Source organism: Dermacentor variabilis, chromosome 2 (genome assembly GCF_050947875.1).
Source record: "Dermacentor variabilis isolate Ectoservices chromosome 2, ASM5094787v1, whole genome shotgun sequence".
Lineage (NCBI taxonomy): Eukaryota > Metazoa > Arthropoda > Arachnida > Ixodida > Ixodidae > Dermacentor > Dermacentor variabilis.
In genome coordinates this window covers 78,695,033-78,719,787 of record NC_134569.1, presented here as the reverse complement: position 1 = coordinate 78,719,787, position 24,755 = coordinate 78,695,033, and the positions used below count along the sequence as shown (strand labels likewise).

Sequence of the window (24,755 nt, the reverse complement as noted above, 5' to 3'; positions counted from 1 at the left end):
TTTTGTTGGAGCTCATGGTGAGAGAAGAGGGAAAGTGCTAGTCGGTCATATAGATGATATTCATGACAGTGTCGTCAAAGTCACGCAATTATTTTGGTAGTTGGAGCCTCACTAATCTGCTTATAAAGGGCAGATCCAGATAGATGAGCATGAAACGTAGCAGTGGTGCTAGCGAGGAGGACTTACCGTTCGTGGAATGCAGCTTGGTGGACATAGAGTTTCTCACTATAATACCTAGAGGGAAATCTGGCGCCACCGTCTATGGTAGTTTCTTAAGGGGACACCGTGCCGTCATGGGAATGACGGTATATGTGTCTGGGAGGCTCGTGTTGACTGGTGTTGTAAGAGGCTTCGTCTAAAACGTGGATATGGCTACATAAATAACGCGTTCTCAAAGTAAAATCTTAATTAAATGTTTCCATTCACGCATATTACATCTTTACTCACCCGCACTGCATCACCAAGCGAAGAAAAGCAAGAACAGACGACCAACTGTTTCAGAGCGAGCGCGAACCTTGTCGTCGGTCTTCCAACTTTAGCGGCCCGCTGATATTTTTTACGTAATGTATAGTCGTACACGCAATAACAAGTTTTCATAGTTAAACAAAACATGTTTTCGCGTAATAATAAAGCTAAAACAGCTTTTTACGCGCTGTTTTAGTAGAAAATGAATCATTGTGACAGACTGAACGGTACTTGCCAGGCGCGTCTTCAAGGTGTCCTGTCTCTCCGAGAACGATGTCAATCCGAAGTCACAATATACCGGCATTCCCATGCATACCACAGCGCAGCAGCGCCAGATTTCCCTCTAGGTAATAGTAAGAAACTCTATGTTGGTGGACAAGCAGGTCGCATAGCGTTAGATAAACGTTCGATAACTTCGCGAATCCTTGCGAACATATTCACACGTGTACTTATCTTTATCGGGCGACCACATTTCGCCGCCTAACAAATGTTATCGCACAGCGCGGGACGCGCCTGCATGTCTCCGAAGTTTCTGGAAAGTTATCGATGCTTCAATCCGCTGTCTGTTGTCGCCGAACCTTGTGTTATCTGATTTCATCACGTGACGCGAATGGTCTAGAACTTTGTGGAAGGCACGCGGGTCCCAACGATTAGCCTGGAACATTCGACGACTGCTGTATAAAAGCCGACGCGCTTGACCCGCTGAGATTTTGACGATCGCCGACTGTGTTCGCCGTTATCGCTGTTCTTTAAGTTTAGCCTGCTCTTGTGGGCACAGGTTCACCCAATAAAACGCTAGTTTCGTCTTTCCCAGTCTGACTGTTTTCTTTACCGTCACTACCACGTGACAATATCTATAGTGTACTATAGATATTATGTAATATATATAATAATAGCAACCTCTATTTCCGTCACCGTGATGGGGGAGGTGGGGAAAATACGCTGGAAAGTGTTGTGCCATACTACGAGCACCACGTGGCGACCACGAGGCGACGGGGGCTGCCATAATACGTGCCCCACGTGGCGACGAGTGCTCCTACTTCTCCGCGACGAATCAAGAATACGCCGTGGGCGAAGTCATCACCCTGCACGCCTGGTTCCTGTCGATGAGAACTCGCTCAAACCAGTTCCTCAAACGAGGGGTCGCCGTAGGGATTTAAGAGAGAACCGGCCCATTGTGAGATCATAGAGTCGCTTGCAGCCGGCCAGTCGTTCTGATGCGCTCCTACTGCTACCTGTACCCTATCATGCACTATCTGTAAAAATGGTATAAAGCTTTTCGTTTCTTCTTCGTCTGCGTCTTCGTCTTCGTCTTCGTCTTCGTCTTCGTCTTTCGTCCTCCACCCCGAGGTCACAACAGTGGATGGCAAGCTGTGGGATTCGAAGCCAGATAACGCCCGCTACAACGCTCAAACACAGCCACGAGGACTACCGGCGTCAGCTACTTTGGAGGGCGTGAGTGCCCGACGTTTGCCTTTCGCATCACCAGACCTTTGTCGCACACGTAAATTGTTCAAGTATTCTGAAAGGGTTGTAGTGGTTTTGTCTTAGTTCGCTTCAGGCCTTGCTTAGATTTCCGGCTTCGGAAGCAAATCTAATTTAGAGGCAAAACCGGAGACGAGTCGTGAGATCGCTATGGAGAATCTCAGGATGTAAGACCTTCTTGATGTTTGTCAGGAGATGGGCATCTTGCTTGCCGCGGCAAGGCGAAAGAAAGCTATCTTTGACGTTCTGAGGTCACAAGAGGTAACTGAGGAGCAAGTCGAGGAGGTTTGGGGATAAATTCTTGAGAGGAGAAGCGAGAAAAAATGTCGCGAGGAGCCAGAAGACCAGAAAAGGCGCAACGAGGCAGAGGAGAGAAAAAGGCGCGAAGAACGAGATCATGCTCTTAAAATGACAGAACTGGAAATAGAGCAAATTCGAATCAGCTCGGCGCGTTCAAGTCCCCTTTCACATGGAGACGATACACCTAAACTGAGAATACAAGACCTGATGTTACCGTACAGGATAGGCGGTGATATTGCACTTTTTTTTCGTGGATTTCGAACGCACTTGTGAAAAGCTAGGGCTGGACGAAAGCCTTTGGTCTCAAAAACTTCCTTCGGTCGTCCTAGGAGAGGCCGCGGAAGTTCTCGCACGCTTCTACGAAGAAGACTACGAGAATTATGGAAAGGCAAAAGCCGCGCTCGTTCACAAATACCGCCTCTCTGCCGAGGCGTTTCGACTGCGGTTAAGACAGGCAGAAAGGGGCAGCGAGTCGCACACTGAGTTCGCGTACGAGTTAAAGTCTAACTCAAAAGAGTGGCTCAAGAGTGCAGAAGTGTCTGGCAACCACGACAAGGTGCTTGAATGCATAACACTGGAGCAGGTTTACCGAGTTCTTCCAGAAGAAGTTAGACTTTGGCTGCAGGACAGGCTCCCAGAGGTAGACCTAGAGAAGGCGGCGGAGCTCGCGGAGGAATATTACACGCGCCGAAACTTCCACGAAAAACCTATTCACGAAGATAGGCGAGAAAAAAAGCACTATTCTGGAAAGCGCTTTTCCCCTCGCAATACAGTTTCGCCGAATAAGAAATCATCCACGAGCGACGAGTTCAGCAAGGGGCTATCGACTAAGGTGGAGGTGGCGAGGGAAGGGCTAGCAGAAACAGCCCAGTCGACTGGGTCCGCTAAAGGTAATGCAGACGTAGAGCGCGCGTTCGAGGCCCGGAGACCAGTTATCTGCTTCCGTTGCAACAAGGAAGGTCATATTTCCTTCAATTGCAATGATCAAATCGCGTTCGCCAGCATCAGCCATTCAGACGAAAATCTGAGGCTGCTCCAGCCATATATTCAGGAGGTCGTGGTAAGTGGGAAAATGTGCCGGGCACTTCGCGATTCCGCCGCCACCAAGGATGTTACTCATCCGTCCTGTGTTTCTCCCGGAGTCTATACAGGTGAATGCGGCTAGATCAGACAAGTCGCAGAAGAACAGAGCGTGTGCTTGCGAATTTCCAAGGTAACCCTCGAGGGCGTGTTTGGAAGGTTGCAAAAGGAGGAAGCCGTGAGTCCAAGATTACCCGAACACTTTTCATATCTTTTTTCCAAACAAATCGGAGCAGCTTTAGAAAATGAGGGCCGTTCGTTCTCTGATAGTGTCGCGTGCATGGCATTAATGCGATCGCGGTCACGCGCCCTCTGAAGGAAACGTGAAAGCTCATCTTTAAACGCGGAAATTACTGTCAATGTAACGTCCTCACAGCGGAAGTCAAGGCCGGGAGATACGGCTGATGAAAAGCAGATGACTCAGACTTGTGATGGATCAATTACAGGATTAGTGACAGTGGGTTGAGGAGCCTTTCGAGACTCGGGAAAATGGGGCGCCTAGGGCTGAAGTGAAGGTTCACTGCTTAGTCCCGCATCCTTTTCCTGGGCGCAGCTCATTAGGGTTGAACCAAAGGCGCTTTTTGCGGCACAGAAAAGTGACCCTTCGCGAACTGTGCTGCAGGCTAGTGTAAATGAAGTAGTGGCCCGAAAGAACATCTCGTTCTACACTAGGTCAGGTCTCAAGTACCGGAAATATCAGGATTTCAAGGGTCGGACATACAACCAACTATTCGTGCCAGAAAAGTACCGACCACAGCTTTTAGAGTTAGCGCATCGGAATGTTTGGGCGGGTCACTTCGGTATGCAGAAGACAACGGCTAGGCTAGCGCAAGATTTCTATCGGCCAGGATGCTGGAAAGAGATTGAAACACTTGTTCGGTCATGCGACGCATGTCAGCAAGTTGGTAAACCCAATGACAAGTGACAGAATTTCACTCGGAGCGAGCCAGGGCAAAATATGAATTTTCTTTGATCGCCTCAGCTGTGTCTTGCCTGCCCGAAAGACTGTTACGCATTGCTTTGCAATCTATTCTTTAGCTGTTTATTCTCTTTGAATGTGTCTTCTTTGAGAGCACTGTTTGTGGAGGTTTGTATCCCGGGCTCTTTATCGGGTGCGTGTTTCGTGTTTAGTACAACCTGAATGATAATGTTGAGCGTTTGTTTTCATTGAGGTTGGTGTGGCGTTCTGGAGAGCATTGGGAGGGTGCTCACTTTCACCGAAGTGATTGACGTTGATTTTCGGGCACAACGTGAGCTTTCTCAGATCCAAGCAAAGACCAGCGGATGAAAGGGCGACAAAGCCGTTTCCTTGGCCCCATCAAGGACGTCACCCAATCAGTCTATCGCATACGTCGAGCCGCGTCGAACAGCTCGACTTCTGGATGTATTACCTGGCGGCGGGGGTTGCTGTTGTGCCATACTACGAGCACCACGTCGCTGCCACGAGGTGACGGACACTGCCATACTACTTGCCCCATGTGGCTACCATGAGGCGATGACTGCTCCCACTTCTCCGCGACGAATCAAGAATTCGACGCGGGCGAGGTTATCACCCTGACCCGCCTGGTTCCTGCCGACGAGAACTTGCTCAAACCGGTTCCTGCCGAGGAGGGGTCGCCGAAGGGATTTAAGGCAGAACCGGCCCATTGTCAGAACAGAGAGTCGCTTGCAGCCGCCCAGTCGGTCTGATGCGCTCCTACTGCTACCTGCACGCTATCATCCACTATCTGTAAATATTGCATAAAGTTCGTTGCTTCTTCGTCTGCGGAAAGAGTCCGTCTTTCGTCCTCTACCCCGAAGTCACAACAGACAGCTTGACAAGTTCCCGCGGCCCCAAAGGAAATAGCCCTATACATTCCATAAAAGCAGACAGTTCTGCGAACGACAGAAGTGAAATCACAATCTTTTATTGCAAAAAGAATTGAATAAAGCTTTTCACTGTAAGCATCTTTGTGGCATATAAGTAGACACATCCCCAAACGAGTGAACATGCAACTGTAATAATCGCTTTATATTTACGTGCCTCTGCTGGAAGACATATGTAAACACCCCTCGCACAACAACCACGGCCGCTGGATTAAAAAGAAAGGAAAAGAAATTTTTTTAAATGTGCGGCCTGCCGCATGCATTGAAAGCGCTGTCATCCCCCGCGGCCCCACCAGTCGGGGACCGTTGTCTGTCATCGGCATAGAAAAATGTGTGAGCAACGCCCTTCGAACGCTGTCCCCCGATGAGTCCCTTCCCCGGCAGCTAGCGCCGTTCGGCCCAGCCAAGCGGCCAAGACTGTAGCTACGGCTATCATATTCGCTCCCATTGCAGCCCGCCTGTCACAACAGGCCGCACTTTTCTTTTTTTTTTCGTCCAGCGGTCGTGCAACAACGGCACCCTAACACATGCAAAAGGGTGTATCTTGGACACTCGCCGCTGAATTTCACAGAAGAAGAAAGCTCAGGAAACACGTGAAAGACAAACGGAAATCTACGATATGCAAACCGATTTGCACAAACGAAAATAACGTTCAGGGAAACTCACCTAAGGTAGGAAAAAAAGGAACAATTTTAACTGGGGTTCTGATGTATTTTCTAGCTGTAGAGCGTGTCCGTGAGAAATATTTATTAATTCTGGCAGTTTTCATCATTTACTAGCCATAGGCCGTTCTACACGTCTCACATTCAAAATTTTCCGTCTACGTGTATCGTATGAAGCAGCTTTCTTGAACAAAGAAGCTAAATCTGAGAGAAAGTTTTTTTTACGTCGTTCTTGTAGGCCAAACATCCGCCGAATATTCATAATTTCCAACTTTTCAAACAAAGGCAGAGGTGGGTGATCTCGAGGAACCCGGAGAACATGCGCATCATTCTTTTCTGAATTGTGAGAATTTCACGTAGATGTGTAGTAGTGGTACTTCCCCAAACTAAATGTGCATAACTAATGTGAGAGTGAAATAATGTCTTGCAATGCAATGGGACCTGAGTAAGGCGTTTGATGTTGTATGCCACAAAATACTTTTTCAAAGGTTGGCACAAGTTGCTCTGCGCCACTCTGTCACAGCACTGATAAGTAGCTACCTACGCGACCGGTACTGCTACGCTAGCGTAAATTATCATTCGTCAGAACTTTATGTGGTTACAAGTGGAGTTCCTCAAAGGTCTGTCCTGGGCCCTCTTCTTTCTTTGCTGTTTATTAACGACGTTTCAGCAGTCATCCCGAACTCTTCAGTTAAATTATACGCTGTTATAACGCCAAACTTTCCAACGTGGTACAACATGATAATGATTGCGCCGCTCTTCAGAAGGGCATTGCGAATTTTACGTCCTAAGCTGGTTATGGAAGCATCGAAAACTAACATTGTCAGCTTCACGTGGGAGACTAACAAGCCCTTATTTCCCTATAGCGTTAAAGACATTCTCCTAGAAGAGCTCAGGGAACAAAGGACCTTGAAGTGTACTACGATAGCTCTCCGAGTTTCTCACCCCACGGTCAACAGACGAGGCAGCGTGCACTTCGAACGCTCAGGAGACTATTTCGGGTGACGAGAAACTTCAAACAACCTGGTCCACTTGTTACTTTATATAAAGGCGTATCCCTTCCAGTTCTTGAGTGCGACTCCGCCATTAGGGATGGCACTAATTGTACGTTAAATTGTCAACTTCTCGAAAGTGTGCAAAAAAAATGTTCACTACTATATTAAAACATCGATTGGGTAAAAGAACTTTCCATCTTTATAGAGCTGACACAGACACTCACGTTACCTAACCTCCCCTGTGGAAGCAACAAATCGGATGTTCCTATTCTCCACAAATAATTGCATGGGAAAATCTTATGCTCGCACTTCCTTTCTAATGTGCACTTTCAGATTCCGCAGAAAGGCACAAGGTAACAGCGCGGCTTTCAGCTAGCAGATTTTTGTGACCCTCAATATAGAGTGCAGGCGACATACTTTTATACGCTATACGATATAACACCCATTGAGAGTGCCTGGATATCTTCATGCCTAATTTTAATATTTTCCTGAAAGTACTTGCAGAGGAATTTCAATAACTGAACAAAAACTCTCGTCTGTTGTGTGTTCCGTCATTCTGTAATCTTTTTTTGTTTCTCCACTTTTGCTTTGTGTTCTCTCCGTGTGCACATATTATGCTCCGTTAGAATCTGTATTCGCGAAATTATTTTTGTTCATATGTGCGCGCGTTTGTTTGGGCGCATGTCTGTGTGTGCATGCACTGTTTTTCCTGTGCGCTTTTTTTTTGCCGAGAGCTGCAGCACCATGACCTTCAAGGTTGTGCCTGGGCACTTCATTAACACCTTTGATTATTATTATTATTATTATTATTATTATTATTACTATTATTATTATTATTATTATTATTATTATTATTATTATTATTATTATTATTATTATTATTATTATTATTATTATTATTATTATTATTGCTACGGTAATCCGCTGGCGAGTATTTCGATAAACATTGCACTCAAAAGATAGAGTAAGTGTCAATGATGCATCATGGAACATATATTAAGAACTATATTATAGAATAAAATTATAGAACGGCGGTTTCGGTAAATACAATAGTCAACACTAATTTTCTATTGCCATTGAATTTGACTTCTTTATGAACATGTAACATAAGGCACGCAGCCAATGGTAACTTCAATCTCCCGACCTACTGAAATGTTTATGACAAAATATATATGTGATTCAATAAAATCAAAATTTAGAACTCCCTCCCACTCTAAATAAAACTTGCATGTGACTTTAAACCCTCCTGTTATTTATATCTTTAAACTGAAGTCCTGCAGTAATTAATCTAGTAATCCGATTAATAATGTCTATTTCCTTCGTTTAGAATTTGTAGCATTTTACAGAAATGCTTTCAACAGGTGTACTGGTTTGTAGTGTCGATTGTGTATATGCGCTTTTGTAATATCTTTTGTCTGCTAGACATTGTGTTAAATGTTGAACATGCTTTAGGTCAATGCTCCCAAATATTATCATCGCTGAAGGCCTTACTAGCGTTGCTAAGGTTCCTGCGGTCTACGGGGCTTCTCAATAGCCTTTAAGAACGCCGCCCCCTACCGATCCATTGAGTACGCGGTTTGTTTATGCTTGTCTCTCTTTCTCTCTTTCTATGTCCCCCTTCCACTGACTTTGTCTTTTTATCCTCCTTAACCCTTCCCCACGTGCAGGGTAGCCAACCGGAACTACTTCTGGCTAACCTCCCTGCCTTTCTGTGCATCATTTCTCTCTCTCTTGAACGTGTCCATACTGTCTAGCGCGCATATTTCATAATTCTTACCGTTATTTTCATTTTCGTTGTCATTGTAAATTAACGTTCTTTTTATATTGTTCATGCATGCGTAGAAATAGCCCGTTTATTACAGCCCTGCTCATGTCTTGGCTTACATAAACCATGTGTATCGGATGAGACCTATAGATAGCCACATAGATTTAATATAGCGGCACAAAATTTTCTGTAACTGTTTAAAGTGTTTTTGCATAACTGATTGATTGATTGATTGATTGATTGATTGATTGATTGATTGATTGATTGATTGATTGATTGATTGATTGATTGATTGATTGATTGATTGATTGATGAGAGCGTGCTTTCTTTCAATGTAATGCCAGAGTACCTCATTTGTGCACAATAAAACAATAAATCCCTTCACAACCCATGTACAGATAATGTAACCTCATGTAAACCGTAATACTCACCTCATATCCCTCCTTTTTTCGTACACTTGGCTGTTTCCCGCAGATAGCAAGCTTGTTCTCCAAAGCAAAAATTTGTGTTCGTGATGGTGGTGGTGGTGACAACTTTATTGCACACAGGAGAGTTCCGGACACGCAGGTCCTTGGGCCCCCGCACGGCCCCACTGCACTCAAACGTTCATGTCCCGGAGGCTCATGACGCTGGCAGCCCGGCCTGTGGCGATGGCTTGCTTGGCCGGGTCCTCGGAGCGCAGTAGGGTCTCCCAAGCCTCCCAAGTAGTAAGGTGCTCCAGGCCCCACAGGGGAGGATCCGCCGGGCAGAGGAAAAGGATGTGATCGAGAGTGGCTTTGGAGTGGTGGCAGAGGGTACAGGAGGGGTCGGTGTGGACGTGGTGATAGCGCGAGCGTATATAAGGGGAGGGTAAGGTGCGTGTTTGGAGCCGCCTCCAAAGTGTCTGGTGATAATTGTCGAGGGAGGGATGGGGTGGGGGGTAGAGTCGGCGCTCGGCTTTGCAGGCTTGCGTCAGTTCACTGAATGAATGCATGCGCTCCCGTGCTACTGTGCACAGGAAGCATTAGCTGGGACATTTCTTTCGTTTTCTTATAGCCCCACTGTACAGGCGCTACTGCGCTAACGCTGCGCAGTGGCGACGAGGTGTTGGTGCTAAGAATCGAACGTATTGGGTTCAATTCTCGTGCCCGACGGCCGCATTCAAGCGGAGGCACAATGCCAATGGCAATCTCGTACCGTGCGTTAGGTACACGTTAACAAATTCTAGGAGGTATAAGTTAATCCACAACCGTTGACGGTGGTGCCGTTCCTATAGACGACAAACGCCAAGATTCAATTGAATGCCTTAAGCGCATATTTTATAAGATGTAGGATGCTATTTCAGTTTCTTTCCTTCCATTGTTACCTTGCGTCGCGCCAAGCGGCCGATCCTAGCAATACAGCCATTGCTCCGGCCACGCAGCCAGACTCGAAAGGTGAAAAGAAAAGATGGTTCTGAAGTTGCGCATGTGATATATACTGGTGTTATTTTTTATTTCGCAATTCCGTAACGTCGTAAACAGTCCTGTAGTTGCAGTAGCAGCAAATTTTATTTCAATAAAAGGAAGATAACAACTGCGTTTTCTTGGGCTACACCGAGGTGATTGGGTATGGCCAGTTGCAATTACTAGCACCTGTGATAAAGTCACCTGTGAAGTGTTGCGACTTGAAAAGACCGTTTTCGCAATTGAACGAACAGCAGAGCCTCCCCCCCCCGCCCCGCCCCCCGCAACTGAACTATTATAATGCGCTCCAATGACGTCCTGCAGCAATTCCTGAGTTAGTAACGTGTATTCAGTCACTTTCCGCACCTGTTAGCCAGTGACGGAACAAAAGAGTTTTATTCGAGCAACTTGATGCTCATAGCAGAAATCGCCACAGTGAGTTAATTTGTGACCTGCGCGCCAACGCTCACAAATTCAGCAGCGCACTGTCCAATCTTGGAAGCCGTGCTTGCTAAACCATAGTAGGTAATCCTTCCATTCAGGAGCACCTAATGCGAGCGTCCAGTCATCATGATCATGATCATCATCATCATCATCATCATCATCCTGGTTACGCCCACTGCAGGGCAAAAGACTCTCTCATACTTCTCCAACTACCTCGGTCATGTACTAATTGTGGCCATGTTGCTCCTGCAAACTTCTTAATCTCATCCACACACCTAACTTTCTGCCGCGCCCTGCTACGCTTCCCTTCCCTTGGAATCCAGTCGGTAACCCTAAATGACCATCGCTTATCTTTCCTCCGCATTACATGTCCTGCCCATGCCCATTTCTTTTTCTTGATTTCAAGTAAGATGTCGTTAAGTCGCTTTTGTTCCCTCACCCAATCTGCTCTTTTCTTTTCCCTTAAGGTTACACCTTTCATTCTTCTTTCCATAGCTCGTTGTGTCGTCCTCAATTTAGCTAGAACCCTTTTCGTAAGCCTCCAGGTTTCTCCCCCATACGTGAGTACTGGTAAGACACAGCTGGTTATACACTTTTCTCTTGAGGCATAATGGCAACCTGCTGTTCATGATCCGAGAAGGCCTGCCAAACGCACCCCAGGCCATTCTTATTCTTCTCATTATTTCAGTCTCATGATCCGGATCCGGGGTCACTACCTGTCCTAAGTAGATGTATTCGATTACTACTTCCAGTGCCTCGCTACCTATCGTAAACTGCTGCTTTCTTCCGAGACTGTTAAACATGACTTTAGTTTCCTGCAGATTAATTTTGAGACCCACCCTTCTGCTTTGCCTCTCCAGGTTAGTGAGCATGCATTGCAGTTGGTCCCCTGAGTTACTAAGCAAGGCAATATCATCAGCGAATCGCAAGTCACTAAGGTATTCTCCATTAACTCTTATCCCAAATTCTTCGCGTCCAATCGGGGCGCGTTTAAAGAATAAGGGGAGAACGTTTCCATGTCAACAAATACGCCGCCGACGGCACTGGTTGTCAGCCGCACGTTCAAGAGCAAAAAAGAAAGAAAAGTTATCTACTCCTGTGAGAGCTCGCGCTCGCGCTCATGCAGTGAAAAAGAGTGTCACGCGGATACATCACATCACCAGTGCAAAAGTCTAGGAGGTGCTTCGGCTTGTACTATTTAACGCCCGACAAGAGCTTCCCCGTAAATGCAAAAAGGCTAGCTTGAAGGAAACCTGCCACGCGGTTCCAGTGTCATCACGAAACGCCGCTTGTATTTCAAGCGACATTCTCTGAAGACAAGTGGTGCTATTCTTGGCCTTCATGACTTCTTCGATTGCGCTATTGAAGCGCATTAAAGACCCGCTGCCAATTAGTAAACAAATGACATGACCTTGTACTTAGAGCCAGTGGCCAACAAATCAAACCCATTTGCACGACTTGTAGGTCTACCACTGGTCACTCGGACCGCTGTACAAAGTAAACATTCGCTCGTTCTTGAGAGCGAGACAGTCGTGGACTCCGCGTTACATAGGGTCGCCATGTGGTTTCAGCGGCGATCCACGCCATAAGCATACAGCAAGCCGTGAAAAGCATCAACAATGGCATGATTTTCTGCATCTCGATGCAGAAATTGACCTCTCAACGTCATTTTTTGGCTGAGACTCTCGCTCTCTTTTGCTTGCCACCGCATTCGGGCCTGACAAAGTTACGGATCACCGATTCTCGCGATATCCGAACGGTTACACGAGAAGAGGTGGTAATGTGCATTTATTGCGATAACAATCGTAAGGACGCTTGGGGCGCGTTCCCGCCGTTTCGTCATCGACCAAGTAATGCCTGTGAGCACATCTCGGACGCTTTCCCCATCGCGCCGCACGGACGACGCAGGGTTGTTAATGTTGCCGCAGTTTCTTCACCTTGTTCCAGAGTGCTTCGCAGACGAGCGCTACCAAGGCTGCACCGAGACCTGCAGACAAGACGATAAACTGAAGCGTAGACTCGGTGATTTGCAGTGGTTGCTCAGCATTTTCAGTGAGAAAGCTTCTCGGCGCAGGTAAGAATCGGTACCAGTACTGAATCTCGAACTGGTCCACCAGTCCTGATTCAACCATCCTCATAATCCTGCAGGAGAAGGGGATAAGAGCTTATAATGCAGCAATTCTCTCATAACAATGCCACTTCCACGGCCCTACAGGAAAGGAAGTATTTAACTAATAAAAATGCATTCATTCAGCGCATGACTGACAGATTACTGCTGCCGCAATAACATATCACATTAAATGGTTTCTATGTCGTGACGTAAAGTACATAGGGCCAGCACTCCATATGAATTTTCACACAATGCACAAAACTAAAAAAATGAGGAACGATTTAGCGGTAACGCCAGGCAACCATCAGTTACAATATATATATATATATATATATATATCGCAGTAAAAAGCAAGATGCAATTCGAATTCAGTGCATTTCCTCACAGGTTCTGCAGCATGTCCTTGTAGGGTGAGGCCTTAGGGAGCAAGTAGGACTTCGGGAACACGATATCTTGAGCGTATACCATGGAGACCTGAACTTGGCCTCGGAACGACTGGGCGTACTTCTCCAGGACGTGGGTAGGGGCGAAATAGACCGCTTTGCGTTTCCTGGTCCGCTCGGCGCAGGCGTCCATGCTCTCTGCTATAAAGGGCTCCCAATCTGCCACCGCGTTTCGCAGCTGCGACAGCGACGCGCTTTTCGTACTCTGCAAAAAGATGGCGGGTAGCGGTATGCAGGTGACACTAATAAAGTGAAGTACACGAGAGTGTTGTGATAACCGGTAGTTGTAGCACAATAGTTGTTGTTTGTTCCATCCACTTATTATATGAAAATATTAAGAATAGGGCTCTCTCTGTAGAGCTTATACAAATACAGACCGGACACGTACGTAAGTTGACAAATGATGTTAAAAGCAAGGTGAGCGTGAAATAAGATGTCGGAATAGTCATCGACAGCAGCAATAGCCTATTTTATGTCTACCATAGGACAAGGGTATCTCCCTGCGGTTTCCAATTACGTCTGTCGTGCGCCAACCGACACCAACTAACGCCTGCGAATTTCTTAGTTCATCACCCCGCCTGCTCTTCTGCCGTCTTCGTATGCACTTCCCTTTTCTCGGAACCCATTCTGTAACCCTAATGGTCCAACCAGTTATCTAACCTACACATTACGTGACCTGCCCAGCTCCATTTCTTTCTCGTAATGTTACTTGGATATCGGCTAAACTTTTTTGCTCTGTGATCAACACTGCTATACTCCTCTCTCTTAACGTTATGCCTAACATACTTCGTTCCATCGCTCTTTGCAGGGTCCTTTAACTTCTTTTGGAGATTCTTTGTCAGTCTTCAAGTTTCTGCCCCTATGTCAGCACCGGTACAATGCATACATTGCACACCTCTCTTTCTAATGATAATGGTAAGCTTCTAGTCAGGATCGGACAACGTCTGCCGAATGAGCTCCAAACAATTTTTACTCCTCTGTAAGTTTCCTGCTCATGATCAGGGTTCCCTGTGAGTGATTGACTTAGGTAAACGTACTCCTTCAGAGACTCTAGAGGCTGACAGCCGATCCTGAACTCTTGTTCCCTTGTCGGGCTACTCATCGTTATCTTTGTCTTCTCTATAATAATATGAAACCCCACTCTTACACTCTCTCTATTAAGGTCCTCAATCATTCGTGGTAACTCGTCTCCAGTGTTGCTGAACAGCACAATGTCATCTTTAAACCAATGTTTGCTTAGATATTCGCCGCTAATCCTTACTGCTAAGCCTTCCCACTATAATAGCTTGCATATTTTTTCGGCAAATATTAATATTCAAACCCACTCCTACACTCTCTCTATTATGGTCCTTAATCATTTGTGGTAACTCATCTCCAGTGTTGCTGAAAAGGACAATGTCATCTGCAAGCCGAAGCTTGCTGAGATATTCGTCGTTAATCCTTACTGTTAAGCATTCCCACTATAATAGCTTGAATATTTTTTCCAAGCACGCAGTGAACAGCATTGGAGAGACTGTCTGCTTGTCGGACCCTTTTCTTTATAGGTATCTTCCCACTTTTCATGTTGAGAATTAAGGTAGCTGTAGAATCTTTGTAGATACTTTAAAAGATATTTACGTAAGCGTCCTGTACTAACTGATTACGTAATGACTCTACGAATGCTGGTATCTCGACTGAATCAAACGCCATTTCATAATCTATGAAAGCAATATAGAGCGGCCGATTGTCCTCTGCGGATTTCTCGATTACCGGATTGACGACATGGATGTGATCCATTGTAGAGTATCCCTTCCTGAAACCTGCCTGTTCCCATGGCTAACTAAAGTAAATTGTTGCCCTTATTCATAGGAGGTTATCTTGGTGCATATTTTATATAATATTGGAAGTAAATTAATCGGCCTCAAGTTTTTCAGTTCTTTAACGTCTTCCTTTTTGTGTATTAGTATAGTGCCTGGCATTCTTCCAGTTCGCTGGGACCCTTGAAGTCGATAGACAGCTTGTATAAAGGGCCGCTAGATTTTCAAGCATTATGTCTCCACCATTTTTGATTAAATCGACTGGTAGCCCATCTTCTCCTGCCACTTTTCCCCGTTTCATATCTTGCAAGGCCCTTCTAACTTCATCGCTACTTACAGAAGGAGTCTCTGTAACCTGTTCCTTACTGCTTGGAATGGACGAACCGTGGCGCCTCTGGGTAATGTTTAATTCAGTTTAGATTTCTTCCGCTGCGTTTACTATATCTTCGAGATTGCTGATGATATTACCCTGCCTGTCTTTCAGTGCATGCATCTTGGTTTTTCCGATGCCTTGTTTCCTTCTCATTGTTTTCAGGCTGCATTCATTTTTTACAGCTTCCTCAGTCTTTCTTAAGTTTTAATTTCGAATATCCCGTATTTTCTCGTTGTTCATTAGTTTTGACAGTTGCGCAAATTCTATCTTATCTCTTGAGTTGAACACTTAAATTCTTTGTCGTTTCTTTATTAGGTCCTTTCTTACTTGTGAGAGCTTACCTATTGGTCGCCTTGGTGGCTTACCTCACACTGGAAGTGCTGCTTTTGAAGCCAGCCAGGTTACCGTTCCATTTGTTGCCTCTATGTCATCTTCATGTGCCTGTTCTAAGGCTTCATATTTGTTTGCAAGTACGAATTTGAGTTGGTCTGCTTTTACCCTTAATGCCTCTAGTTCGGCCTGTCTCTTCATGACCACTTTTACACTTTCTCTCTTCAAATTGAGGTTAGTCCTAACCCTCACTAACCTATGGTCACTGCCCTTTACCTAACACTTCCAGATTCTGCAATACATGCTGGGATCGGCAGAAAGCATGAAATAAATTTCATTTCTTGTTTCACCGTCAGTTCTTTGCCAAGTCCACATTTTGTTCCAACGCTTTCTGAAGGTGTCCATTATTCGCAGCTTATTCCTTTCCGGGAATTCTACCAACCTCTCTCCTTTAGTGCTTCTAGAATCGACGCCGTAGTTGCCAATTTATTGTTCACCAGCCTACTTTTCCCCCACTTTTGCATTGAAGTCACACATTGCTACAATCTAGTGAGACTGCACATCCCTCATGCCTAATTTCACATTTTCATAAAACTCATCTACACCTTCATCATTATGACTGGACGTTGGACAGTAGGCTTGTACCACCTTTAATCTATACCTCTTATTAAGTTTTGTTACGGCTAGTGCTACCCTCTCATTATTACTGTAGAATTCGTCAATGATGCCCGCTTTGTCCTTAAGTATAAGGAATCCTACCACGTATTGTTTCTTATCTGGGAGTCCTCTATAGCAGAGGACTTGTCGCTTAGTCAGTACTGCATATGCTTCACCAGTTCCTCTAACTAATTTCGGCCAATAATGTCCCAAGCAATGCCTGGTGGTTCCTCAAAGTGTCGTGCTAATGCAGCCTCACTCCAGAGAGTTCGGGTGTTAAAGGTTGCCAGGGTCAGTTTCCATTGGTGGCCTGTCCAGGTCCAGATATTCTTAGCGCCCTCTGCTGCGTTACACGTCTGACCGCTGCCTTGGTCAGGTGCTCGACAGCTGCTGGAGATAGAGGCCCATGGAATCATGTAGGAATCATGAGGAAGGGAATGGCCGAATACTGCACAAAGGAGGCCAATTCCTGTTCTGGCGAGGGAGTGTCTTGTTGAAGCTTAGTGGGTCTTCCTAATTTGGTTGTACCTGGATTAGTATAGCCCCACTGGCTCTCGGGCTTTTTGCCGGTGTCAGGCGCCAGTAGAAGCCTGGAGATGGAGTGTGCTGGGGGAGGTGAGTTGGAGTTTCCCACCTTAAGGTAAAGAAAACGCGAGGATTCGAACTTCTGACTGTGGCAACCGGCCATCTAAGATAGCTCAGTCAGATAACCCTGCAGGCTGCCAGGCCAACTTAATGTCAGTGAATTCCAGCCCTGACGATCCTACGTTCCTGAAAACATGTTTGAATTATGCCCGGAATAGGGGCTTTACTGATCGTGACAGGTGGCGCTACATAGTATTTCTCAATGGTTCTAACATGATGGTTTCGTGGTCTCCCAAACGCATGCGGCCATGAATGCGGCTACATGCAAGAAATACTTTCGGCGAATTTGAACTGCACTTAAATGTAGCGTATAAAAGAAAGAAAATGAGAAAAAGAAAACATTTTCAACGCTTACCGATAACTCACTAGTCGTGTATGGACTAGGCAGGCGTACAATCTGAACTATCGGTCTCGTGTTCTTACTATTAAAATTTCTCTTCTTTCTTTCTGCTTTGAACTATAGACATAGGAAATTTTCATAGGACATAGGACAAATCCCGCGTGCCTTATACAAGATGAAGTATTGCTGCTCTATAGGTGAATGGCTCAAAGTATGGAAGTGCTTCCTCGATAAGACATTTAAAGGAATGCGGGCGGTGCCTCTCCAATTCGAGCGAGCTTCGTTAGCTTGCGGCGACGTGTCGCTGTACTTTTTTTTTCGTGACACCCGCTTGCATTACACTACGTGGTTAGAGTAATAATCAGGAAGGAAAACAAATTAAAAATAGAATATGTTTAAGAATAATTTCTGTGCAGAAAGAAACAAGAAACACATGCAACAATATCCTGCCATTAAATAATGTGTTAACAAACCCAATTAAACCTCTGTTTTCTTTTATTAATTGAAAGTGATTAGGCCCGTCAAGTTACTGTTATATGTACGTTCTTGTTAACTGCGTTTTGAGGAATTATAAGATTATAATCTTGTTGTTATCATATATTTCGCATGGTTTTGCCTTGCACACGCAGTGACAGCCACTGTAAATGTTACCGATAGAAACAGAACTACAACTCGATCTCCGCAGCACTGTAGAGCCTATAAGCAGTGAGGTCCAATGGCGAGGATGTATTCTTCAATGTGCTCTTCTGGGCGCCATATCGTTTGCTTGCGCCTGTGATGTTTTTTCAGTCTTGGTTCCATTCGGGAGCCCACTGTTGTAGACAAGTTCTGCTACCTTCTTGCTGATTATTGAAGCATTCTTATAAGTCCTTGTAATAAATATAAAGCCAATTGTCCTTAAATATTCTCTCATAAAGACAAAGTCTTGAGAGGCGACACAGGTGACACTGCGGGCAATACACTAGATGCCATAACGAGTGGTTAACTACCCGGCCACCGACGTTGACTGCTTACTACAGCATTTGCAATAAGTCTTTGTCGTCAAAGTCACGGGTTAAACTGTTTCTCGGGTTATATAAAAAAATATGCGCTTTTCCCTCTGATTGCTCTAAAACTATTTTCACCGTGTTCTTTCAGCTTAACACGTCAAACCGCGAAATCTTGACAAAGAATTGGTCAATACATTGTACCCGAAGCTCGCAAAGCTTGTTTCTATGAAGTACTACTATCTATAACAGTGCGCGTGGTATTATCATGCGTATGAACAATAAGAGTTTTTGCACGTACAATATGAGCTACCCAGCAGCAAGGACTTAGAAAACCTTGTGACTTCCAGAGTGCCACGGATAACGAGTGAGGACTGCTGGCGCGGTTTGCTTATGGAATTTTGGTGGTACATGCTCAAAGTTCGCTATATTCGACAGGGAGCTCTGTATGCCAGCATATACTGGGCTCGTAATTATTACAAAGTTATTGTGGTTCCGGTAAGGGATTACGTGTTGCTCTAATGAAGCCTTTAAAACCCACTTATAACAAAGCCTCGTTATAAGCATGAATTCTCTTCATCGGCGTAATTGTCACCAGTGTAATATGCTCGTTAATGCATCCTCTACGGTATGTGAAAACAGGAAGTTTGTTGCCGACAGCAAACCCACTAACCGTTAGAATGACACTCTCGAACGCGTTACTTGAGATGCAAGGCTGAAGGCGTCCGTTCCCCAGCATCACCAACAGTTTCTCTATCGTGTCTGGAGCTTCTTCGAGGATAGGCTTGTTAAGGAAGCTGATGTATCCTCCCGTGAAGCAATACGAGATTACAAAGAACAGGAATTGAAAAGTTACCCGCAAGATGCGCACGCTCAGCTTTCTGCGCGCCATTGATGGCTCTGAAACGAGAAAGAGAAGGAACAAAGCGTGTTACCGGGTTGTTGCGTTGTGAAAAAACGCAATTTACCTCAGCGAAAGAACATAATTTGCAGCATCAACGTTCATGGACTTTGGTTAAAATGGTAATGATGTGGGAATGGTGATGTCTGAAAAGTATTTAGAAGTACTTGATGTGCCGAACGTGAATCACATGATTAAGATGTACGCCTTATAATTAAAGAAAGTTGTATTTACGAGAATATTGATTTCCAGAAATTTTAGAAAGTTACGCAAATCCAACATAGATGTTGGAACTAATGTGAAGAGACGCTTTGGTAAAGAGGTTACCTATGTGATTTAGAACTAACAGCGATGTGTGCAATTATATTTAGTTTCAACTTATGCCGCGAGTAATCTCATGGAATATTTTGTTTATCCACCATAAACATCACAAGATTATTGGCATCCAAGTATAATGTTTCAGCATTGAATCTTTCACAAGCTATGCCGAAACGCAAACTCCTATTCAGGCAGATGTACAGTTTGGCACGCCTGCACCGCGATGTCACTACGACCAAAGTGATTTATGATGGTTGTCAAATGAAGAATGGTGATAACAGGTTCATAAACAGAAAAGTACGAAACATATCCAGCAACACATAGGCAATATGTTCGTTTTATGTGACAGTGGAACTTACCCAATCTGGAGGAACGGCCAAGAAGGTGCAGATTCCCAGTGGCGTGCACATACCGAATGGCTAAATAAAAAAAGTAAGTCAGAGAATCCGTAAAACTGAATTTACCATCCATTAACTAATTGGTGTGCTTTAGAAATATTTGGGAGACAACATGAAATATTCCTGTTTTATGTAGGAAGTTGTAGGAATGAGAGTGTCCGCGCCCATGACTGCCCACACAAGAACTGCAACCTCTAAACATACTTTTGCGTATTACAGGTTGTGAACGATCTTAAATACGCGATAGATCGCCTATATTTTTCAATTCAATCACTTTCTGATGATCTCGATGAAAAATAAGATTTACCTGCATTTCGCTGCAAACGTGACACTTTGTCGACACGTGTGGAACGCAGAAACCACACCTCCACATTTCGGACCACACGCAGCATGAAAGCAAGCAGTGCCATAGAAAGTCCCAGCAAACACCAAACCTGCAAAAGGTATAATGATATGCACTTGCGCCATATTAATTTCAATTTTCTCTCTACTTGAATGTTCTTTCCTCTCAGTGTGGGACTAAATCTCAAAATATATTCTAAGTTGTTTTGTAAAAAGAACCTGTACTTGTGAGTGCAATTGATTAGCACAAATAACGAGAGATATGGATAGGTTATGACCTGACGCGGCTGCTTGAGTTGTGTGTGACAAAAGGATTTTTTCACAGTAGGTGAGATAACGAGAGATATGGAAAGGTTATGACCTGACGCGGCTGCTTGAGTTGTGTGTGACAAAAGGATTTTTTCACAGTAGGTGAGACAACGAGAGATATGGAAAGGTCATGACCTGACGCGGCTGCTTGAGTTGTGTGTGACAAAAGGATTTTTTCACAGTAGGTGAAAGCGGAATAAAAGCTGCGGGTAAACAATTTCAAGGCATCTTTCGCTAATGAAACATTATGAAGCCCAAAGAGCATGGTGATCTGAATTTGTTCAAATTTTTTATATATAGGAAAGTCCTCATAGTCCCCTTGTCGGTTTATATAGCTTTTATATATAGTCCCCTTTTTGAGAGATTCGGTCCAGCCTAAAGATTTCCTTGTTCACCCACTGAAATCACTTCAGGGCTCCATAACCGTATAAATCCTTTGTACTGCTTATATTTCTGTACCAAACGGAAGGCTTAGCACGAGCCTGTGTACAATAAATGGCAAAAATAAAGAAGTCATGAGGCGCGCCAGTATCATGCCGAGGACAGGAATTAAAAATACTCGGGGCTCACACTTCGAAAACGGTTCGCCGCTCTGCAGATCGGGGCGCAGAAACATGTAGATATCTAGGAGACATCAGTTTCTCTTTTAATCTTAATGCGCAAAACGAAATATACGCTACTCATGACGTAAGTGCAGTCGTTTTTTATAAGGAATAATGGTGTAGGGCATGCTTTCGGAAGTATTCCCCTGATTAGTATCCCAGGCAAAGTTCCTTCCACGTGTCAATTTGTTAACGCTTATGGCTCAGCTGTCCTTTGAGTAGGCATGTCTTACTGATGACTAGGAGATTGCGCCATTCTTGTATTTCGGTGAGGTGAGAGCACATGTACCAACAGGTATAGAACAACGTCGCTTACCTCCCTTTGCTGAAAGTCAATAAAACTTGTTCATGAGCTCGTTGGTTCATAACACTTAGGGAGAAAAACTTCACCAAAACCAGACAGGAGGCACAAGAGGGTAGAGACATGGACAAGCGGGAAACTTTCAAATGAATTTTGTCTCTATTAGGGTTGTCATTATATGCATGTTACCACACATGCGCAATGCTGCAACACGTAATTCACTATCAAAGAACTTCAGTGAAATATCCGCAAAAAGGTTGCTTTCATAGGGAACTGGGCTCCCTCACTGAGCATGTGAGGTAACATGCTTACATTGACGACTGTCAGAAATAACAGAAGTTTGCGCTTGTCGTTGTCTCTACCCTCTCGTGTCCCCTTGCTGTTTTTTTTTTTCTTGCGTAGTGGGCTTTCCTAAGCTTGGTGCATGTGGCGGGAACATATCGCTTAAACTCACATATGTCTAACCTAACGGAAAAAAGATTGGCTGCTTGATCAACCAGGATTTAGATTTAAATAACGCTTGCCAGACAGAGTTATCTGACTTTGTACGTTACCTTCAAGAATCTCTGCACGCTTTCCACATACTCTGATTTATAGATTTTTCGAAGTTTTTGTCAGGGCACACCATAGAAGATTAAATAAAGAAGTTTGTTAGATGTAACTCGACGATAATATCACGTACTGGGTTGAATAATTCTTGTGTAGGAACTACCAGCACATCAAGATTAAATATCGCATATCTAGAAGCACTACGGTAATATCGGAATCAGGCTGGCATAATAGTCAGTATTAGGACAGATTTTCTTCTTAATTTGTACGAATTACATAGCAAATAACATTACGTCCAACAGATGACATTTAACCGGCGACTGTGTGATATACAGACAACTAGCTGACCGGTTGGTGTAAAGCGTCTACTAGACTGATAAATAATCTGTACCTGAATGGCGAAAAGTGTGTCAAATTAAAATCAACATTAATAAAAGAAAACAGATTAACCTTCCTGTGCTCACCGGTACTCCTCTAAGCATATCTTCTATAAACAACAGCAGTATTGCTAAATAAAGTTATTTAAGCGTTTGAGTGTGCACATCAGATCTCTTCTATTGTGGAATACCCACTGAGTATTGTAAATAAGGCTTTAAGAATTAGGTACCTCAAAGCCCCACTTAATGGCTTCCAACGCCGAAACAACGCTAAATGATTAGGAAAACAGACACTGGCCTGTAAAAACAGTGCCTTAAAAAGGGCTGTTCACGATGTACAACTGGTAGCTCGTAAATAGTAGATTTCTATCTTAGACTTGAATGTAACCTCGGATTTCTTATGTCCACTGCCTCTCTCCTGCAAGAACTTAGTAGTTGATGGTGACACAAGCTTTATATCTCCGGCTTACTACTTCGCTCTCTACTTTAGGCTCTCAATCTTGGAAATGTAAATCCAGCTCCGGCAGCCTCCATGGTCAGAGTAAAAGGTCCACAGTTCCAATCTTGTGGAATTTATAAATACAAATATCTCAAAAAGAATAATGCATGTCCTTATAGAAAACATTTAATGCGCGGCGTTCTATGCATTTTCAGCTGCGTAACATGGAAGTTTCTGGGTGCTTTGCTTGCTTTCTATGCGACCGACAGTAGACGGCTTTAACAAAACCTAACGCTCTTTGAAATTTGTAGCTGGTGAAGTGAGCTGGCGAAAGTTAGCGCACATGTGTATGAAATAAACTTGGACGAACACAACAATCTCACTATCGCTTTTGAAGTTAAACAAGTACACCTCGCCTTCTTATTGTGTCGAAACCATTAAGGCTGGGGTGATTGTCAAGCGTCCGGACCAGAAGTTGCAGGTTAATATTTACAGTGGTTAAATCATTGACATAACTCGCCACAACATTCTCCGTTCAAAAATCCTGCAGCCTATTACTGAAAAATAGAACTTTGCAGGCACTGTATGGAAAATTTATACTTCGGATACAGTGTGTAAAAGGAATATGCATGAGTTTTTATATAGACAGCATCTCTTACCAGAACGGTAAATATATTCAGGACCGTAAAACTGCTGTTGCTGATCCTGGGCGATGCGAACAAGTAGCCGAAATTGTAGAATCGTAAAGGAAACGAGAACTGTGTGCTGAAAGCACGAGCATAGCTCATCACAGCATGGTTGACCAGAATATCTGCCTCCTAATAGGAATGAAAGAGAAAAAAGACAAATTTATAACTTAACTTAAAGCGCAAACCTAAATTTTCTTGACAGTGTTGAAACAAATGTTTTTTTTTTTTTAGATGTCCCAATAAAATATAGTCACAGGCATGCGCGGCGCACTCAGCAATGTCACAGCATAAACTGGAGGAGCGGCTCCATAGGCGCTCCATTTTAGGCAACAGGCGCTACAGGGTTTTCGCCGCGAGGTCTGTTTGCGTCGTTTTCATGAGAACGGCCTGAGCTGTCCGCCCTGCATCGACGGCGAGCGGCGGCTTGTGCTGCTTTCTGCAAGGCGGTCTGCTGAGCCCCACGTTGCCCGGTTGCAGCAGCGCCAGCAGGTCTCCGATTAGCTTCTTCAGCAGCGGTTCGTACTTTGCGAGGAGGTGTCATTACTTGTACCGAAGAGTAAACACTGGTATCCACACTACGTGGCGCACATGTATCGTATCTGGCACGATACGAGACAGTTGTTGTTGATGATGATGATGATGATGATGATGATGATGATGATGATGATGATGATGATCTATTGATATCTCCTCCGAAACATAGTGGTGACAAATAGCCACCTAGCCTGCTTGTGTTAACCAAGTCTAGCTACCTACATCATGCAACTTCTATACGTAACTGCAACATGTCCGGACACCTGGTGGAATATAACGGAACTGCAATGTAAACTTTGTACGCATGGGACGCTACGCGGCGCGCATATCGCATTGCGTGACAAGTGACACGCTACGATGCGAATGAAGATGATGAGGTGAAGTCCCACCATCTAACTCGGAAGATAAGGCAAACAAAACCAAGAAAGAAAGAAAACTGCCGGAACTCAGTCTTACGTTGCAGATTAAGAAAACATGCGCCAGCAATCGAAAAGCGTGAACTATTTGTGGCAAGGAGGACTGAGAAGTCACTTGCGCATGAACTTTTGGCCTGTTTTCTGATTTGAAACGCTTCATAGACTTCGTGTTTATTTTTTTGTCCTTTTTCCGATAATGTTTGCAGATTTGAAACCCGGAATGCATCCGCATTTGTTGCAATTCAGAAGTATAATTGCCACTAGTGGCCGCGGGATTCGCGTTTCGGAATTCTAGTGTTTGCGCAGCCAGTCATTAACACATCGGACGGTCTGACCGATGTAGACACGGCCACACGACATAGGTAATGTGTTACAAGACCGACACGGCTCATTTTGTGATCATGGTGGCATACA

The 24,755-nt window shown here is 44.5% G+C and overlaps 1 protein-coding gene across 1 annotated transcript; it reads right to left on the bottom strand.

Moving 5' to 3' along the window:
* Positions 1-12,267: 12,267 nt before the first annotated feature.
* Ir94h (Ionotropic receptor 94h) lies at positions 12,268-13,189 on the bottom strand. The gene is made up of 2 exons (XM_075679194.1): positions 12,982-13,189; positions 12,268-12,628 (listed from the first exon to the last, which is right to left on the bottom strand). The coding sequence occupies exons 1-2, from the start codon at positions 13,170-13,172 to the stop codon at positions 12,400-12,402; spliced, it is 420 nt and encodes a 139-aa protein (XP_075535309.1). The 5' UTR covers positions 13,173-13,189; the 3' UTR covers positions 12,268-12,399.
* Positions 13,190-24,755: the final 11,566 nt, after the last annotated feature.